General features: G+C 38.7%; 1 protein-coding gene across 1 annotated transcript in view; it reads left to right on the top strand.

Moving 5' to 3' along the window:
* LOC122808924 (calhepatin-like) overlaps nucleotides 1-13150 on the top strand; it is a 78883-nt gene extending 65733 nt beyond the window's left edge. The window contains exons 3-4 of the mRNA XM_044080061.1: nucleotides 288-423; nucleotides 12956-13150. Of these exons, the coding sequence (XP_043935996.1) occupies nucleotides 288-423; nucleotides 12956-12996 (177 nt within the window). The 3' untranslated portion in view covers nucleotides 12997-13150. The remainder of the gene's footprint in view (nucleotides 1-287; nucleotides 424-12955) is intronic.
* Nucleotides 13151-20062: the final 6912 nt, after the last annotated feature.

Genomic DNA, 20062 nt, shown 5'->3' on the forward strand with positions numbered 1-20062 from the left:
ACAGATAGGTATTCAACTAGCCTTAAGCAGCATTCTACCTTCTCCAAAGATGATGCCACAATACAAACAGAAAATTATTGACTTTAGCAGTTGGCTTAGCTTCTGGTGGCAGTCCAAGGGGATCCAATATCTGTCAGCACAGTTAAAACAACTATGTAAAATGGAATTCATAATTACAAAATGACAGCATTCACTTGATCCTAAATTTTGCATATTAAACACAACATTTTGATTTCTTCTACAGGGCTAACTTTATTAACAGTATCTTACATTTTATCATTTTATAGGATAATTCTGGAACCCTGTCAGTAGACGAAATAATGGAAGCACTTAAAAAGGCAAAAATTGAAAAGACCAGAGCTGAGGTTGAGGCAATAGTGAAACATTTGGATTTTAATAAAGATGGACAAGTATCCTGGCCAGGTAAGTAGCATGTATTTATGACTAATTAGTTAGGAAGCCTCATGACATTTCATTTCATATATCGATGTCTCAGGCAAGTAGTATGCAAGATGTAAATGTTGGTAAAGGTAACTGACTGAAGTTAGTTGAAACTCAGTGGAAATACACTTTAAAGACCAAACTGCAAAACAGTTTATGCTACTCTTAATGCACTGCTCTTTGGTTACTGGAGATGTTAGTATACATGCTATTGCAAAAAAAGACTTATAGAATTCTTTGGGTTGAATTTGCAAATGATAAGGCCAATGTTACTGGCCTCTGTCTGACTTCATTGGGAAATTACTGCAAATTAGGAGCAGTCATAGAATCCCCCACAAACACAAATTTTCTCCAGGAAGGGCTGACACAGACAAATAACTGGTGTCAGAGCCATGGATTGAAACCAGATGCCAAGAAATGCATAACAGTATTCTTTCAGTAGTCATCCATACCCTGGTAACTATCATATTGAAAACACACCCCTAAAAGTTGACCCTAGTCAGGTACTTGGGGACACATACATAGACAGTAATCTAGCCTTTGACCATCATGTGTCTACAGTAGTTTGGAAATCATTCTATGTTGTGCAACTTATAAAATAAGCTATGGCATCTAAGTCTAAGGAGGTCATTGTTCCACTGTATTAGGCATTCATTAGACTTATCATTGAATACATTGCCCGCTTTTGTATGTACCTGTCCAACAACTGGAACATCCACAGAAGTTCCTCACTAAAAAAATACAGGGTGTATGTAACATGTCCTGTGCAGACTGCCTCAAGGCCCTATCCCTGTATTCTGTCTCCTACAGGCTGTTGAGAAGAGATCTATGCCTGGCATACAGGGCACTGTCAGAATCCACTCTGATGGACATCCTGCATATCCACAAAACAAAAATCACTAGAATTACCCATCCTAAAGACTTAAACCTTGCCTGTGATATAAATAGTACCTGCTGAGAGACAGGTATGTATTCCAGAGACTACCCCTTCCTTGGAACCGACTCTCTGTCCATGTGAAGCAGAGCTCCTCCCTAAGTCAATTCAAGTGTAACTTGGACAGTTGGATGGGGGAAATGAAATCCATACCTAATTTGGCACCTATGTCTCTAATGGACAAAGGCGGCCTGTAAATGGTGTATTGCACAAGCCCCTGCTCTTAAATGTTTTCATCTCCCCAGGTCCTGCTTACACTTACCAAGGGTACCAGAATAAGTCAGATTTGGGATGCATGGCTAGGCTTAAAAAGGCCCTTGTGGTCATAGCCTAGTGCACACCTATGAACACATGAAGAAAGTGTGGAAGCATTCGTGGGCAGACCCATGCCTTACTTCTGATTTTAAAAAGACAAGTGTATGTGTTGACTTGAATCATAGAGTCAATAGAAATTAATGAGGTCACCTCAGAAAACAGGCATACCCCATTGTAAACTTCCTCAATCCTCCTCCCCTGATAGCTCCCACAATGTTAAAGGACATCCTAGTATAAGACAAGACACAGCCCGAGTGATTTCTTGTTGAATGTTATATTGTGTTTTCTTTTATTTTTAGCTTTCTTTTGTGTTTAGTAGGTAATTATTGATGATAAACTATTCATAAGTGTAAGATCTTGCTATAAATGTCCAATATTCCTAATTTTACTAAGTTTTTCTTTTGAGCCTTTGTCTTTGTACTTCCTTTATTTTAACTACATGAATTAATAATGCAAATAAATATTAATTTATATTAAAATAGTTTTAATAATGTTGATTTTGTTGTTACCTATGAATCTAAATGCTTTTAATTAATAAGGCCCACTCTCCCTAAAGCTATTGAGGGCAAGTTGTCCCTGCATGCTGGAACATATTTCTTATTAACATCTGCAATCTACCAAACTTTACCATTTTCTGTAAATAATCTAACAAACCATGTTGCTGCTCCTGCTCCAGGAATATTAGTGAATATACCATATGTGTCCATGTGTCAGCCATTTTTCTGTTTTCACTATATTTATGAATATGCTTCCTTGTATGGTCTACCACCGGTCTTATTCTCCACTTTCCTGGCATCTTCTCCCTTGTAAAAGCTATTGGTTTGTATCTGACACTGTAAATACTTTTGCTGTAATATTGTATATATTGCTGAATATGCATGGTTGTCTTTGTAACTATAAACGTGTTAGCAACACAATGACAGTAGCTTATTTATCCTTAACTGTATATTTATATTTATTGCATTTTATTACATTTCTATGTGAAATCTATGTATATGTCATCTAAAATACTAAGCTTTACCATGTTTTGTGTTTTCCACTATGGCCCAGTTCATGTGAAAATGGTCCTACAACCAACTCACTCACTCAGATAATAAAATCAAAAAGAATAACAGAAACATAACGTTATATACACTGAAAACTGTTATTTGGGTCTTGCAGAAACTAAATTTCTGGCATTGTAATGTGATTGTGGTAAAGGGTTGGGGAGGGTGGCCTAATGGTTAAGGTGTTTGCCTTACAAACACAAGGTGCAGGGTTGGAGTCTCACAAGGGATAATTGGCTAGGCTTAAAATGGCTCGCAAGGGCAGTTAGCCTAGTACTAATCTATGAACCTATTAACAGACAGTAGCTATATCTGTATATGCAGATCACAAATATCCCTCATCTTTTTCTGTATTTTGACTGTGACCTGCTGCCTCCCCCCACTTCATGTGCATGCATCACAATAACACTGCTTGGAGACGTGTTCTCTGTATCAGTATCCTATAGGTTCACCTCCAATGTATCCCTACCATACCTCTCAACTGTCAAGATTTTCACAGAACGTCCAGATTTTTGCTTCATATTTTTGGCCTGTTACTTATAAAATGTATAGTGTTTCTGTCAAATTGCTGACAAATCACTGAGAACTGAAGTCACTAAATAATGACATGCATTTAAAATTCAGACTTCCTATCCTCCAGAAAATGCATAATAACACAAAACCAATCATTCTAGCAACTTTCTAGGTTTTTAAGAACAATATTTAAAAATTGTGCCTAATTTTAGGGGTTTTGACCCCCCCCCCTCGTAATTTTTTTTTGTTTGTCCCAATTCCTTGCACTTAGAGGTTGAGAGGTATGAGCTATACTACTCTCTTATTATGGGCATCCAAAACCCTTGCACGCTTCTACTGCACATCCCCCCAAGCTCCATTTCATGCGCAGTGCTCATCAGATTATGTCAGATTCCCCTCAGTAGTTCTTGTAATCAACTTTACTACAAAATGTGGAATGTTAGCTAACTCCATTCATTGTCCGTGCTTGTGTGCAGGTGAACAGGGCATCATAGTCGACTATCATAACCAGAAATCTTTGCCATGGTACTGTGTTTCCCCATTTTTCCTACCTCTGTATGTAGGGGTATGGTTCCTTAAACAGAGTGAGGTAATACTTAATGTATGCATTTGTTTATTTAATTACTTTTTGTATTTGGCTGATTGGAGTCAAAATGCTGCCACAATTCTTTTGAAAGCTTGGCCTAAATAACCTCTACAAACTATAATTGAATAAAAATATTCTGTTAAACTGTATTTAAAAATGAGGATCATGTACAGTTAAATTATTATTTTGTTGGAAATGTTCTGTTTTTATTTATTTTTGTATATGGGTATTTCAGCTATGAATTATCTGTGATTTATGTGATAATTTTATGCACACAATTTGTACATGTTTAATGCATTCCTGTACTGTCACTAATAGTGAATGTCTGTAGATTTTATATATTTTTATAAATGTTACTAAGAGCTGAGATGCAAAACTTTGAAGTTTCATGATTATTTGTGGTTCCTTTCACCAGCTGAGCCATTTTTGGTTTTTCTACTGATCTTGAGTTTTACGTGTATGCATGAATGTGATACAAGAGATCTTGCACACAGTCTGAAGGAAGGCATGCAGTGTGTACATCACATGAATGATGCAATAATTCACTATTCAGTAGTTGTACACATGCATTACATGCAGCGTACATGTACTCACATCATTCATATCCACAAATACAGACACAGAAGGACAAATTCACACATGTGGGTCATTACTCTTACAGAAGAGGCTGAGAGTATAGTAGCATGCTTAGGGCAAAAGGAAATGAAAGTTGTAGAACAAGAGGCATTAAGGAAGTTAAAGTTGAAATGGAAATATTGGTGAGAAAGGCACAGAGTTACTAATTAATGTAGGGATTAAAGCAATTAGCTAAGGGGGAGAGCTAACTATAGTTGTTTGGATCTGTATTCTGCCCGAACTTTGTAACTGAACAGATACACCATGTTAGATGGTCTGTAAATAAAGTGCATCAGGCTGGGTGGTGTCCTATGTATAAATGTTGTTGATATTCTTATAGATGACAGGATCCATCCCTGATGTGTAGCTGTGCACCATTCATGGCAATTGCACTGGTTTGTATCATAAATGATTGATGCAATAAAATCCCCAGTTTTCATAAGAAAATATGTCCACACTCAGCTATTACAATACCTACTAGATGACAATATACTTAGCTGACCCAGCATGGATATTACACAAACCACAGTACTACCACTGCAGCCCTTCTGTCCTTATACTAATATTTTGCACTGTGATAACAACCACCTGGTAATGCCAGTTTCCCTGACTTTTCTAAGGCATTTGATGCTATTTTCCACACTGGATTGTATTACTCACACCCCAAATTGAACCTATCACTTCAAATATTGATTTGGTTCAGAGGCAGACTAAGTGATCATAACCAGTGTGTGTTAAAGGGCACCCTGCCTTTTCAGCCTTCCTCCCTATTAACACAGCAGTTCCCCAAGGAAATATCCTTGGACTTTTACTATTGAATAGTCATTAATAGCCTATACACTGCTTTAGGCCTTGCTCCAATCATCCAAACTGCAAATGATTCATCTCTCATATGCTCAGCCCCTTCCGTCTCTGTACTGCAAAATATCACACACCAATCCCACTCCTTGAAAAATGGTTAGAAAATTATGATCTCGCCCCCAAATAACCCAAAAAGCTAAGTATCATGCTACTCCTAGCAAGCCCAATTACTTACCCTCTTTAAACTAAGCAATTGCTTCATCTCAAAACATCCAACTAAATATATTTTCCATCGCTAATTTATTAGATGTCACCATTGACAACAAAAAATTCAGATTTGATATACACATTCAAAATGTCATTAAAAAAACACCAAAAACTCACAGGACTCTATAGAGTAAAACACCACCTAACCGAATCTGGATGCAATACTATTTATTTACCTACCTGCTATCTGGGTTTATCAGTGCCTTACCTGTATAAAGCAGTCCCACAAAGTGACCTGATGGTACAATAAAACCATAGGATCGACCCAACATTACAATAGGATCATAGGATCGATCCAATGGTACAATAGGATCATAGGATCGACCTAATGGTGCAATAGGACCACAGGGTCGACCCAGTGTTACAATAGGATCATAGGATTGACCCAATGGTACAATAGGATCATAGGACTAACCCAATGGTACAATAGGATCAAAGGATTGATCCAATGTTACAATAGGATCACAGGATTGATCCAATGGTACAATAAGATCATAGGATCAACCCAGTGTTACAATCGCATCATAGGATCGACCCAATAGTACAATAGTATCATAGGATCAACCCAATGGTACAATAGGATCATAGGACTGACCCAATGTTACAATAAGATCATAGGATCATAGGAGGTTAGTAGGCTATTGGCCCTAAGGCCTCCTCTACAAGCCTAGATATATTATGCCCTTGTTCCTTTATGGACCAAGATATATAGTCTATGTTTGCATGTGAATCTAAGATCAGCACCAGCTGCCCCTGTCTAAGGTGGGCATAGGTGAAACCCCCAATGTAAATGTATGGTTTCCCATCCAGTTGTTCAGGTTACTCTTAAATAGGGTCATTGAGGAGCTCTGTTTTACATGAATTGTGAATTTGTTCCAGAGGAATTGCAACATCTGGGAGACATATCAGTCTCTCCAGCATGTCCTCTTAATGTCACAAGCTAGGTTAATGTCCCTAGAGTGAGTGAATCTTGTCCCATTGGATTTGTGGATGTGCAGCAGCTTCATCAAGGCAGGGTCTGAGACTGCTCTGTAGGCCAGGTAGAAGTCTCCTCTAAGCAGTCTATATGATACTGAGTAAAGTGATAGGGCCTTTAGTCTGTCCTTGTAGGACATCTGTTGTAGGCCCTGTATTTTCTTGGTGAGAAACCTCTGAGGTCCCTCCAGTTGCTTCAGATGTCTGGTGAGATACATACAGAAAGGAGCATTGTATTCTATTATTGGTATGATGAGAGCCAAGTAGAGGGGAGTTATAACCTCCATAGCTTTGTATGCTATACCATTGCTTATCAAGTGTGCAGAGTAGAAGGCCTTCTTACTACTGTGGACACCAATGAGTTTGAACTTAGGGGGATATTATTAATGTTCTAATTAGCAGGAGTTTCTCCTTTGTCGAGGGGGATGATAACGCATTATTTGCATTTAGTAAGTCCATGGCTTTGATACCAATCATTTGTCTGTGTAAGCCCATTTTGCAGTGTGTTGACATCTTTCAGGATTTGATGATTGCACACAGTTTGCAGTCATATACTTCTCAGAAGTACAGGCAAGCATGGAAGGGCTGTGGCTGACTAAGTTTGTGGACGACTGCAAACTGGGTGCTATAATAGAGTCTCCAGCCGACATGGAGATCCTCCAGAAGGGCCTAAATGAGACTGATGCATGGTGTCAAAGCCATGGTCTCAAGCTAAATGCAAAAAAAATGCATAGTAATCCCCTTTGGAAAAAACAGAGTACTTGCAAACTACAACATAGGAGGTAATCCCCTGAAATCTGAAGAAGAAATAAGGGATCTAGCGACCCAAGTAGATCGTCAGCTTTCCTTTGATAACCATGTTGCCAAAGTGGTTAGAAAATCCTTTTATGTGACCCATCTGATCATGAAAGGGTTTGCATCAAGATCTAAGGATGTAATGGTGCCCCTCTACTCTTCCCTCATCAGACCCATTATTGAGTACAATGCACCAATTGGAATGTACCTGGCTAGACATCTCCAGCAGCTGGAGAGACCACAGAGGTACCTAACCAAGAGGATTACTGGCCTCAAACAGTTGCCCTATGCAGCACGATTCAAAAAGCTAAAACTGTTCTCTGTTGCATACCGCCTTCTCAGAGGCAATCTCTGTCTAACGTACAGAGCCATGTCCAACCCAGAATTGTTGAACATGCTCCATCTTAGCAAAACCAAATCTACTTGAGCTACATGCTCTAGGGATATAAACCTCAACACAACAATGAATAGAACATTCTGGAGGGATAGATTCCCTTTGCAGAGACTTCCCTTACTATGGAACAGGGTCCCAGTCTACATAAGGCAGAGCCCCTCACTATCACTCTTCAAGAGGAACCTTGATGAGTGGATGGGTAACAGAAAGTTCACACCGGGGATCACACCAACAGCACTACTAGATAGGGGCCAAGGGTACTAGCTGCTAGTACAAGGGTCTAGGGAACTACTAAAGGGAAGGTGAATACCACACAACGTGGCTGGGCTAATATATGCCTTCAGGCAGATAGCCCAGTACCAACCTATGAACCTATAAACCTATGGTAAACCATAGGCCATCTATTTTCACCTATACTTCTGAAAAAATAGATACCAAACAGTAGAGGGCCTAGCACAGATCACTGTAGAACACCACTGCTAACAGGTCTGCTAGTAGAGTTGGCATTTGAATGTATGTTTTCTGTTTGTGAGCCAGATGGCAACCCATCTAGTAACATAAGGGTTAATCCCCAGCTGGGTGAGTTTCTCAATGATGCCTGACTGAGAGATTGTGTGAAAGGCCTTGGTTAGGTCAAGATAGGCAGTGTGAACTGTTTTGGCTTCATCTAGAAGTCCACCAGGGTTATCAGGCAAGATCTTCCTTTAACAAAGCCAAACTGGGTCAGGTCAAGAGTTTGAAGGTCACCTATATTCTTGCTGACAAGATCCAGGATGATTCTCTCCATGACCTTGCAGATAAGGCTGGTTAGGCTTATGGGTCTATAGTCCCTGGGATTGGTTGAGGGACCCCCTTTTTGCAAGGCATTATGGTTACTGTTTTCCACTCAGCTGGGACAAAGCCATTGCTTAGACTGAGATTGAAGAGTGTGCTCAGCAGTCCTGCTAACTCCTGTTTAGACCTTTTAATAGGCAGCCTAGGATGTTGTCTGTTCCCGCAGAGGCTGTGTTTCTGGCCTTGGAAAATGTGGCTATTACCTGATCTCTGGATATGTTAGGCAGAGGACTGGTGACAGGTATGTTATGGGGTATGATTGGTGGGGATGGGGGGGTGAAGTTTTCGCCAAACCTAGCAGGTTGGTGATGTCCTCAGGTTCATCATAAGTGGTACAGTCCACAGCTAGTTTTGCATAAAGCTGGGCCTTCCCTTTTAGATTTCTAACATAGCTAAAGAATGCTTTGTGATTTAACTTAGCTAGGGATGTTAATTCAGTTTCATAATTAGCTTTAGAGGACTTTACAAGCTATGCAATCTCCTGGTTTATGCTTTGGAGGGAGTAACCAAATCCATAAGCTCCCTCCCACCTACAGCTTATCACTGTGATGACCAAAAATAAGCTGAACTGGATGGAATTTCCCTTCTTAATACAGTTCATCTAGCTTAACCTTGCCACTCTGTCTTGTACCAGCACAACAAATGCCCAGCAGTAACACCTCTCCTGCAATTTTAGCTCTGTGCCGGAGAACTATGATTACAGAAAAAATGTCATCCAGCAGGCTTACTTAGTTAACAAGTACATAAAATAAAAAAATAAAAAAAGTGGAAAGGTGAAAAATGAATAGTAAGGACAAGCAGGGTGTAGTTCTTAGGTACACGGTGGAGAGAAAAGGCATTGTTTTATATAATGGGATTATTTAAGGACAACAATACTGGCCAAAGTTAATGATTTGGGAACTGGCAGAAAATCCAGATTGCAGTGCAAATGCAGAGTCAGTGGTGATGGAAGATACATTCTACAAACACAGAAGGAGAGGGGGTTTATAAGGTATCTCCAAACAGAAACACATAATACAAGAAAAGAAAAACCTCTGCTGGACACAATGAATTCTTTTGTTAACACGTTCTGGTACCTCGGCTTCTTGCCTTCTGCTGGAACATTTTTACAACACAATTATGTCCCTATATATACCCCTACTTCCAATTAATTAATTAATCAGTTTAACAAATAAAGTACTGTTGAATCAGTACTTAAAGTAGACAGTACTTTAAATAAACACACAGACCTTCAGGCTATTGCACTTTCCTTTTACACCTTTATAGGGTGGCATGTAGAAGGATTTATAATAACATGGATTTTTTACTTTGGATGGAAGTGTGTACTAAGGACTATTTGCTTACAGTGTATCCAACAGGGAAAGGAGTTAGAGATAAAAGCCAACTCGAGGAACAGAAATTGAAATGAAGGGAAAAGCAAACCTTGATATTTGCAATAAACGTATGAAGCAAGTCAATGACAGCCAATATGCACACACACACACACACACACACACACACACACACACACACACACACACACACATACACTGTGTGTGTGTGTGTGTGTGTGTGTGTGTGTGTGTGTGTGTGTGTATATATATATATATATATATGAGGTAGGCCTGTCTGGAGCAAAGCTGACACGGAGTAGATTTAAGCTTTGGTTGGCTGCTGTTTTTATTGAGCAATATGAACTCTGAGTTCATATTGCTCAATAAAAGCAGCGAATGAAAGCTTAAATCTACTTCCGTCACGCTTTTGCTCCAGACAGGCCACCCAGGCCTCACCACAAAGTATAAGTTTCATTTTCCTGGTAGTAGCAATACGTTTTGTATATATATATATATATATATATATATATATATATATATATATATATATATATATATATATATATATATATATATACGTGTGTGTGTGTGTGTGTGTGTGTGTGTGTGTGTGTGTGTGTGTGTGTGTGTGTGTATGTATGCATGTACATATGTATGTATTATGTATGTATGTATTTATATATAAAGCTAATATCAGAACCTAATGCTAATTCTGTAAAAACATTGAAGGGTTTATATGACACAGGTAAGGTACTGGGTATTTACTTTCTGAGTAACACAACAAATCTATTCACCATCATCATCATCCCCCTTTTTCTACATGGGGTTGGGGTATCATGTTAACTGTCACCAACTCTCTTGATTCAATGCCAAACTCTTGCCTTCTTCGACACTCATGCCTGACTGTCACAGATCTGCTTTCACACAATCCATTCACCTCTTTGCTGGAAGTTCTCATTCACTGTTAATCTTCTTCATGTATTTATTTTATTTTATTTAACATTTGTTGACCGGGAATGTCCGACTAGGTTCCACAGAGCCTGTTTTCAGCGGAGGCCCGGGGAGAAATGCTCCAGATGCATGTCTTTGGAATGTGGGAGGAAACCAGAGTACCCGGAGGAAACCCACGCGAACACAGGGAGAACATGCAAACTCCACACAGAAGACACCCCAGCCGAGAATCGAACTGGAGAACCTCTTGCTGTGAGGCAACAACGTTAACCGCTGCACCACTGTGCCGCCCTAGGGAACGTCTGTTCTAAATCTTCTTCATCAGATTGTATTGTCCAAACCACAGTAATCTGTTCTCTTTGATTTTTTCTGTAATTGGAGCTACTTTGGCTTCTACTCTTATGTCCTCATTTCTTCGTCTATCCCACAGTGTGCATCCTACCACCCTTTTTCAGGCACTTCATTTCCATCAGCTCTAGCTTCCTCATCTGCTCTGTCTTTATTGTCCAGGTTTCTGTACCATACAGTAGTACTGGTCACACCACTGTCTTTTACACCTTACTTTTCAGCTTCTTTGGCATTCTTCAATCATAGACTACACCTAAGAGTCTATGCCAGTTGGCTGCAGCCCCTCTGATTCCTGCTTTGACTTCTTCATTCAGAGTTCCCTTCTCATCAGCCACCCAGATACTTAAGCTATTTACGTTTTCCACTATTTTCCCTTCTATCTCACTTCTCTGCTGCCATCATCACTGTCTTATCTGTGCTTTGCTTCATTTCACGTGTCTTCAGTTTTGCATTCCATTCCCCTGATGAAGTTCTTGATCAAGGTCTGCTCCTAATGCCATAACTTGGATGATCTGTCCCCTCCAACCTATTTGCTAATGCAATCCATCAGTATGAACAGCAGTGGACTTAGACCTGAACCCTGGTGTACACCCTCTCCACTAGGAATCACTCCATGAAACCGAACACTATTAATACTTGAGTCATTCGGTCCATGTACCTGCACTAATTCTACCAATAGTTGTGGGCCTTCAAACCCACTATAGCATTGCCTGCCCAAATCAGGTTTCCTGGCACTGTGTCATATGCTTTCCCCAAGTGTAGGGAAGCCCAGTTGGATTCTTTCCTCATATCTAGCTTCTTCTCAGCTATCTACCTCTCACTGCAAACATTTTCTACTGCATATCTCTTTACCAAATGCACTCTCTAGAACTTTCATGCAATGTGATAAGAGTTTGATGCCTAGCACAAGATTCTGGGATACACCTTTCTCTCCACACACCCTCAAGAGCCATTTCTCCCCTATCTAACCCAGCATCTTTATCATATCGGCTGTGATCTCATTTTACCTTGCCCTGACTTTGTTTTCCTTAGTGCTGTCCCTACTTCTTCTAGTGTGGGCTTCCCTTCTTCTCTCATCATTTCTGGGGCAGTACAGATGTCCTGTGACTTGGTGTTGGGGGTGTTGGTGTCTGACTACCTTCTTGCCTTGCAACCTGATATCATTTCGTTGCACCATTACTGTCTTCTCTTTCTCCCAAACTCCTTCTTTCTTTTGATGACTTTCTGGACATGGGTCCCTAATGTAGGTCAGCCTAAGCCAAGTCTCAACCCCACTTATCATTTTGGTGACATACATTAGTCAACATGACCGAATCACCTAGTGCCATATTTTACACCAAGTGGCTAGCCCTGCCATGACATACAGTCTATGATCCATGTTCTCTCTTCAGGTACTGCACACCACAGTAGATGCCCAAAGCAGTTGGTCTGTACAACTCTTCCTCCATAGAGCACCATGTAGAGTCTGTGCTGCTGCTCACAGCTGCATTCATTGGAGTTTGAGATGGAAGCACTCAGCATGTTTTCCAGAGGTGCGAGGAACTCCACAGTGATACAGGGAGAACATGGAAACGCCAAACAGGCATTGATCAGAGATCAGGATTGAACCTTGTACCTTGTTCATGGGAGGTGAAGACGTTAACCATTATGCCAGCTGGTCTCTTGGCAAATCCATTCATATCAACAATGATGTTTTGAAGATAAAAGAAGCATAGAAATGTATGGTTATCTGAAGTATGTAGTTGTTGTTTTTAGCCAAACAGCATCATTGAGGACATTACCATATTTCTCAATATCACCTAACTAGATTATTTGCTTATTTTTCAGAGTTTCTTAAGTATTTACAGACGAGCTGTCCTGGAAAGTAAAACCCAACATTGCAATAGGCAGTCATCTACAGACCAGTTGTGACAAATGAGCAGGATGAATGCAACTTTTATTTACCAAATACATACAAACATGTGAAACTTATATTTAAATACTCATATAATGTAATAAAATAAAACAAAGTTACTACAATTAGCTTATGAACAAGTCTCTGTCATCATAATTGTCTGCTATATTAGCTTTTGCAACTTTATGCATACTATCTTAAAAAAGTACCTGTAATATATTTTGTAAGTTAAAAGTGTAGAACTGGTGCAATATGTACCATTAACAGCTGTCAATTTTTCATGTTTTTTATTTTCCTTGGTCATGTGTATTTGTTTTCATTTGCTTACTGTAAACTTCTGTCTGGGAAAAAAAAAACAATTTACAGCAAAGGCCCAGGGATAAAAGCTGCAAGCAAAATATGATAAAGTACATCTTTAATACAGATACATACAAAAACCTTGTGCATGGCATTTGTGAATATAGCCAACTATACATAAACTATGCATAACTGTAAAAACACAAAATTATTTACAGTGTAAAGAAAGGGTAGTAAGGAGAAATACATGCTCAGAAGGAGCAGTATAGACAAATCAAAACTTGTAGATGATGCAAATCATGATGTAACACATTTATGTTAGTCCTGATAACAGCTTCTGAGTAGAAAATAATTTTAGTACCTTAAAACAGAGAAAGACAAGTAGGAAAGGAAAGGTTGGGCAAAAAATGAAAGTAAACAAAGCAGTGGATGATCCAAGGGATTCACAAAAATGGTGTACAGTTAGGTACACGACTGATGCATACTGTATACAAACATGGTGAGCAGTTAGGTACATGACGGATACATACTGTATACAAACATGGTGTGCAGTTAGGTACATGACGGATACATACTGTATACAAACATGGTGTGCAGTTAGGTACATGATGGATGCATACTGTATACAAACATGGTGTGCAGTTAGGTACATGACGGATACATACTGTATACAAACATGGTGTGCAGTTAGGTACATGATGGATGCATACTGTATACAAACATGGTGTGCAGTTAGGTGCATGATGGATGCATACTGTATACAAACATGGTGTGCAGTTAGGTACATGATGGATGCATACTGTATACAAACATGGTGTGCAGTTAGGCACATGACTGATGCATACTGTATACAAACATGGTGTGCAGTTAGGTACATGACTGATGTATACTGTATACAAACATGGTGAGCAGTTAGGTACATGACGGATACATACTGTATACAAACATGGTGTGCAGTTAGGTACATGACTGATGCATACTGTATACAAACATGGTGTGCAGTTAGGTACATGACTGATGCATACTGTATACAAACATGGTGAGCAATTAGGTACATGATGGATACATACTGTATACAAACATGGTGTGCAGTTAGGTACATGATGGATACATACTATATACAAACATGGTGTGCAGTTAGGTACATGATGGATACATACTGTATGCAAACATGGTGTGCAGTTAGGTACATGATGGATACATACTGTATGAAAACATGGTGTGCAGTTAGGTACATGATGGATGCATACTGTATACAACCATGGTGTGCAGTTAGGTACATGACTGATGCATACTGTATACAAACATGGTGTGCAGTTAGGTACATGATGGATACATACTGTATACAAACATGGTGTGCAGTTAGGTACATGATGGATACATACTGTATGCAAACATGGTGTGCAGTTAGGTACATGATGGATGCATACTGTATACAAACATGGTGTGCAGTTAGGTACATGGTGGCTGCATACTGTATACAAACATGGTGTGCAGTTAGGTACATGACTGATGCATACTGTATACAAACATGGTGTGCAGTTAGGTACATGATGGATGCATACTGTATACAACCATGGTGTGCAGTTAGGTACATGACTGATGCATACTGTATACAAACATGGTGTGCAGTTAGGTACATGATGGATACATACTGTATACAAACATGGCGTGCAGTTAGGTACATGATGGATGCATACTGTATACAACCATGGTGTGCAGTTAGGTACATGATGGATGCATACTGTATACAAACATGGTGTGCAGTTAGGTACATGGTGGCTGCATACTGTATACAAACATGGTGTGCAGTTAGGTACATGACTGATGCATACTGTATACAAACATGGTGTGCAGTTAGGTACATGATGGATGCATACTGTATACAAACATGGTGTGCAGTTAGGTACATGACTGATGCATACGGTATACTGTTCACAGTCACCACATTCGCACAATTCACAAGCTCCCTCTTGCTGATGTAATGTAGCTCTGCAAACTATGGGTCACAGGGCAGCAAATAACGGGTATAATGGATGGCATGTGAGGTACGTGTAAGAGAAGTGTACCATAGAGAAAACATTATTACATGGAAATGTGGAGCAGGTGAGTGAATTATAGAGAAAGTAGTGGTGTTTCACCTACAGATGTACAGATGAGGAGTGAAAACATGTCAACACAGTAAATATTAGTTATAAAGTACAACTGCATATGTCTGCTCATAGTATACAAAGATACTTAATGCCATCAAAAGCAATGGCCTATTCCAAGGGTAAAGGTCTTACTAATGAGTCCCAAAACGTAATGTTGAATTGCATCCTAGGAGATTACCCATGAGTGTTTTATAAATCTGAAAGCAGAGACACTTCTTTGGATCCACATTACACAGCCAGACCCAGTTCAGTGTATCTAATTCTGTAGATTTGTTGGTATGGGAACACTATTTCCTAATGTGTATAAGTTGTAGTTGTGTGAAAGGAATTAAAAATAACAAGGATCTAGAACGATAGCCAAACTTTCCTAAAACAACATTTCTAGTGAAATCCTCCTCTGCATCTGGCAGTTATTTTTCTGCTACCAGTAAGATGACTGGATCGTATAAAGTCTGATGTGGTTTGTGCAGTTTTATGACCTGTAGCCTACAGCTCCCACCAGACAGCCACATGCCTTCTGGTTGATAAGGTTTATACCTTCAGCATACCAGCCTTGAGTAAGCATTTAACAGTACTTATGGGTGTTGTTTTATATTAAAACACTGACTCCTGTTAATATTTGCTTAGTTCTTGTTTTCTCATACTTTCAGTATTAACCAAACAACCCAGCCATGAAGCCATGTAATACAGATGCAGATTTGGAAGTTTGTAGTCCGCTCATAACTATTGGAATCTAGACTTCCAATATGATCTCTTTAAGGGATTTTCTTGTCATGAAACATTAGTAATTAATTTCTGCAGATTAAGAAACTAATATCCAGGGAAGAAATAAGGCAACATCAAAACGGTACAACAAACAAGGTAAAATACTAACCTTTGTATAACTCCATCCTGGCAGCTTGCTACCTTAAGATACATGGTGGTAGTACTTGCCCGGTATAGTCTGTAGCTCTTACAGTACTATGGATAGTAATAGCACTGTAGGCCCTACATATCATATTGCCTACTATAGTCTGTAGCTCTCACAGCACTGTATCTAGAGACAGTGCTATGAGAACTGTAGATTATAATGCCCAGTATAGTTTGTAGCTCTCATAGTACTATGTTTAGTGATAGCCATAAGGCTCCCATAAATCATATTGCAAGTATAGTCTGTACCTTTCACAGTACTGTGTCTACTGATAGTACTATGGGCCCAATAGATAATATTACCCAGTGTAGTCTGTAGATCTGTCTGAACTATATCTAGGAATGCCACTACATGTCTTATAGAGCATAATGTCATGTTTACGGTAATGGTGATGGACACTAATGTCATGTTACAGTAATGGTGATGGACATTAATGTCATGTTTACAGTAACAGTGATGGACATTAATGTCATATTCAAGTAATGGTGATGGACATTAATGTCACGTTTACAGTAATAGTGATGGACATTAATGTCATATTACAGTAATAGTGATGGACATTAATGTCATCTTTACAGTAATGGTGATGGACATTAATCTCATGTTTACACTAATGGTGATGGATACTAATGTCATGTTACAGTAATGGTAATGGACATTAATGTCATGTTTACAGTAATGGTGATGGACACTAATGTCATGTTTACAGTAATGGTGATGGACATTAATGTCATGTTACAGTAATGGTGATGGACATTAATGTCATGTTTACAGTAATGGTGATGGACACTAATGTCATGTTTACAGTAATAGTGATGGACATTAATGTCATGTTACAGTAATAGTGATGGACATTAATGTCATGTTTACAGCAATGGCGCTGGACATTAATCTCATGTTTACATTAATGGTAATGGACACTAATGTCATGTTACAGTAATGGTGATGGACATTAATGTCATGTTTACAGAGATGGTGATGGACATTAATGTCATGTTTACAGTAATGGTGATGGACATTAATATCATGTTACAGTAGCAGTGATGGATACTAATGTCATGTTTACAGTAATGGTGATAGACATTAATGTCATGTTTTTCCAGTAATGGTGATGGACATTAATGTCATTTTACAGTAATGGTGATGGACACTAATGCCATGTTTACATTAATAGTGATGGACATTAATGTCATGTTTGCAGTAATGGTGATGGACACTAATGTCATGTTTACATAAATAGTGATGGACATTAATGTCATGTTTACAGTAATGGAGATGGACATTAATATCATGTTACGGTAGCAGTGACGGATACTAATGTCATGTTTACAGTAATGGTGATAGACATTAATGTCATGTTTTTCCAGTAATGGTGATGGACATTAATGTCATTTTACAGTAATGGTGATGGACATTAATGCCATGTTTACAGTAATGGTGATGGACACTAATGTCATGTTTACAATAATGGTGATGGACATTAATGTCATGTTTACAGTAATGGTGATGGATACTAATGCCATGTTTACAGTAATGATGATGGGCATTAATGTCATGTTTACAGTAATGGTGATGGACACTGTCATGTTACAGTAACAGTGATGGATACTAACGTCATGTTTACAGTAATGGTGATGGACATTAATGTCATGTTTACAGTAATGGTAATGGACAGTAATGTCATGTTTACAGTAATAGTAATGGACATTAATGTCATGTTACAGTAATGGTGATGAACATTAATATCATGTTTACAGTAATGGTGATGGACACTACCTGCCTATGCTCTGCAGCTTCTCTGTATCCTCGAGACAGAGCGAGTCATTAATTCAATCACTTCATTATTCATGCCTAGGGAACCTCCCTGAAGAGCATATCCTTATCATTGGCATGATAGTTAAGGCCTTCTCCGCCCATGCAAAAGGTACAAGGTTCAGTCCTGCCCTCCATTCAATGCATGTATGAAGTCTGCATATTCTCCTTGTATATCTGTGAGTTCTTCCAACTTAAAAAAAAATAAAACATTTTGAGTGTTTCCACCACAAACTCACCCAAGAATGTACTTGTGGTTAGCAAGAAAAAAGCAAAAACCCAGCCATCTAAAAAAACCCAAAATGTATGCACACAAAGCAATAAAATGCAAAGCTTTCAAGTGAAAACAAGTCTTTTTCAATGCTAAACAAACAGTTCTGCTGTCATCTAATTTATATGAATATAAAAGAAAAACCAAGGAAAAGAACAAATGAAAGAAACTATGCAGATTGAGATGGGACAGCAGTCAGCAGTAAAGGTAGGACCAGCTACCAGGAGCAAAACACTAGTGAAATAATAGCAGGATTGACTGTGCATAATCTCTGGAGGTATAACCCTTCCCTTAATAAGTTAAGTCTTTTAGATAAAAGGCTTACTTTTATACCATCAGTGCAAGGAAACATTAGTGATGCTCTAATTGAACTGAGGTTATCTGCATGTAACACTGAACTTAAAATGTATAAAAATCAAAGAGATGTTATTGATCAGCTAAGAAAGAAAAGTGTTTTTGTTCCCTTAAACACACCTGTTGTCAAAGCATTTTTTGAGTGTTAAAATTAATTTTATAAGATTTTTTTTGAGAAATCATGTGATAGATATTATAACCTTACCTCTGAAGAAATGCAAGCTGTGCTTAATATTTCTAATAACACTGATATTATCAGTAAGCCTGGTGATAAAGGTGGTAAAATTGTGATTACGGATAAAGAGCTATATCTGTCTTGGATGTATATCTGATTCTATTACTTTTAAGAAGATAGGATTGAAATTAATCATTTTATTTTTTAATGTTAAAAGTGCTTTATATGAGTTACTTATAATTTATTTTATTTATGGAAAATCTGGCAACAACATAAAACACCCAAAACTAGACAAACCTTCTTCGAACTTAAAAATAAGGCAAAAACACAGGTTAAAATCGACAAACAAAATCACTATATATCACTACAAAGTAAATATAGTAACAACCCACAGAAATTCTGGGCTGCAGTGAACAGTACCCTCCAACCCAGAAAAACCACCACACCACCACCAAATATGCAAGGCACTAGTCTAGATATACCCTCCAACTTCAGTAGTTATTTCATCTCCTCCATTCTGAAACTCATACATGATACACGCTCCCCAACCCACCACCAACCCTCAAAGACGAAATAACCAGCACCACGTTTTCAATTACACCAGTATCTATATCAACCATCCAAAAACTTCTAGCTAAACTCAAACCAACCACCCTCACTGCAGACAATCTCCCAGCTGAATACCTTCAATTTTCATCAAAGGTCATTGCTTACCCAATCTCACTACTAATAAATACATTCAGTAATGAACAATACGTTCCATCCTTGTGGAAAACCTCATACATCATACCCCTTCACAAAGGTGGTCCCTCCACCAACCTCTCCAACTACTGTCCCATTGCAATCCTTTCACCCCTATCAAAAATTCTTGAATGATGCATCCATCGCCAACTCTTCTCCCATCTACTCTCCAATAACCTACACTCTAAAATCCAGCATGGATTTGGACCAACGCATAGTAGCACCACTGCCCTAATCCACTTTACCAACACCATAAATGCATAGAGAAACCAAGGAAAACTTTTCTCCACCACCTTCTTAGACCTATCCAAAGCAATTGACACAGTT

This window comes from Protopterus annectens, chromosome 1.part1 (genome assembly GCF_019279795.1).
Source record: "Protopterus annectens isolate FY-2018-M chromosome 1.part1, PAN1.0, whole genome shotgun sequence".
NCBI classification, from domain to species: domain Eukaryota; kingdom Metazoa; phylum Chordata; order Ceratodontiformes; family Protopteridae; genus Protopterus; species Protopterus annectens.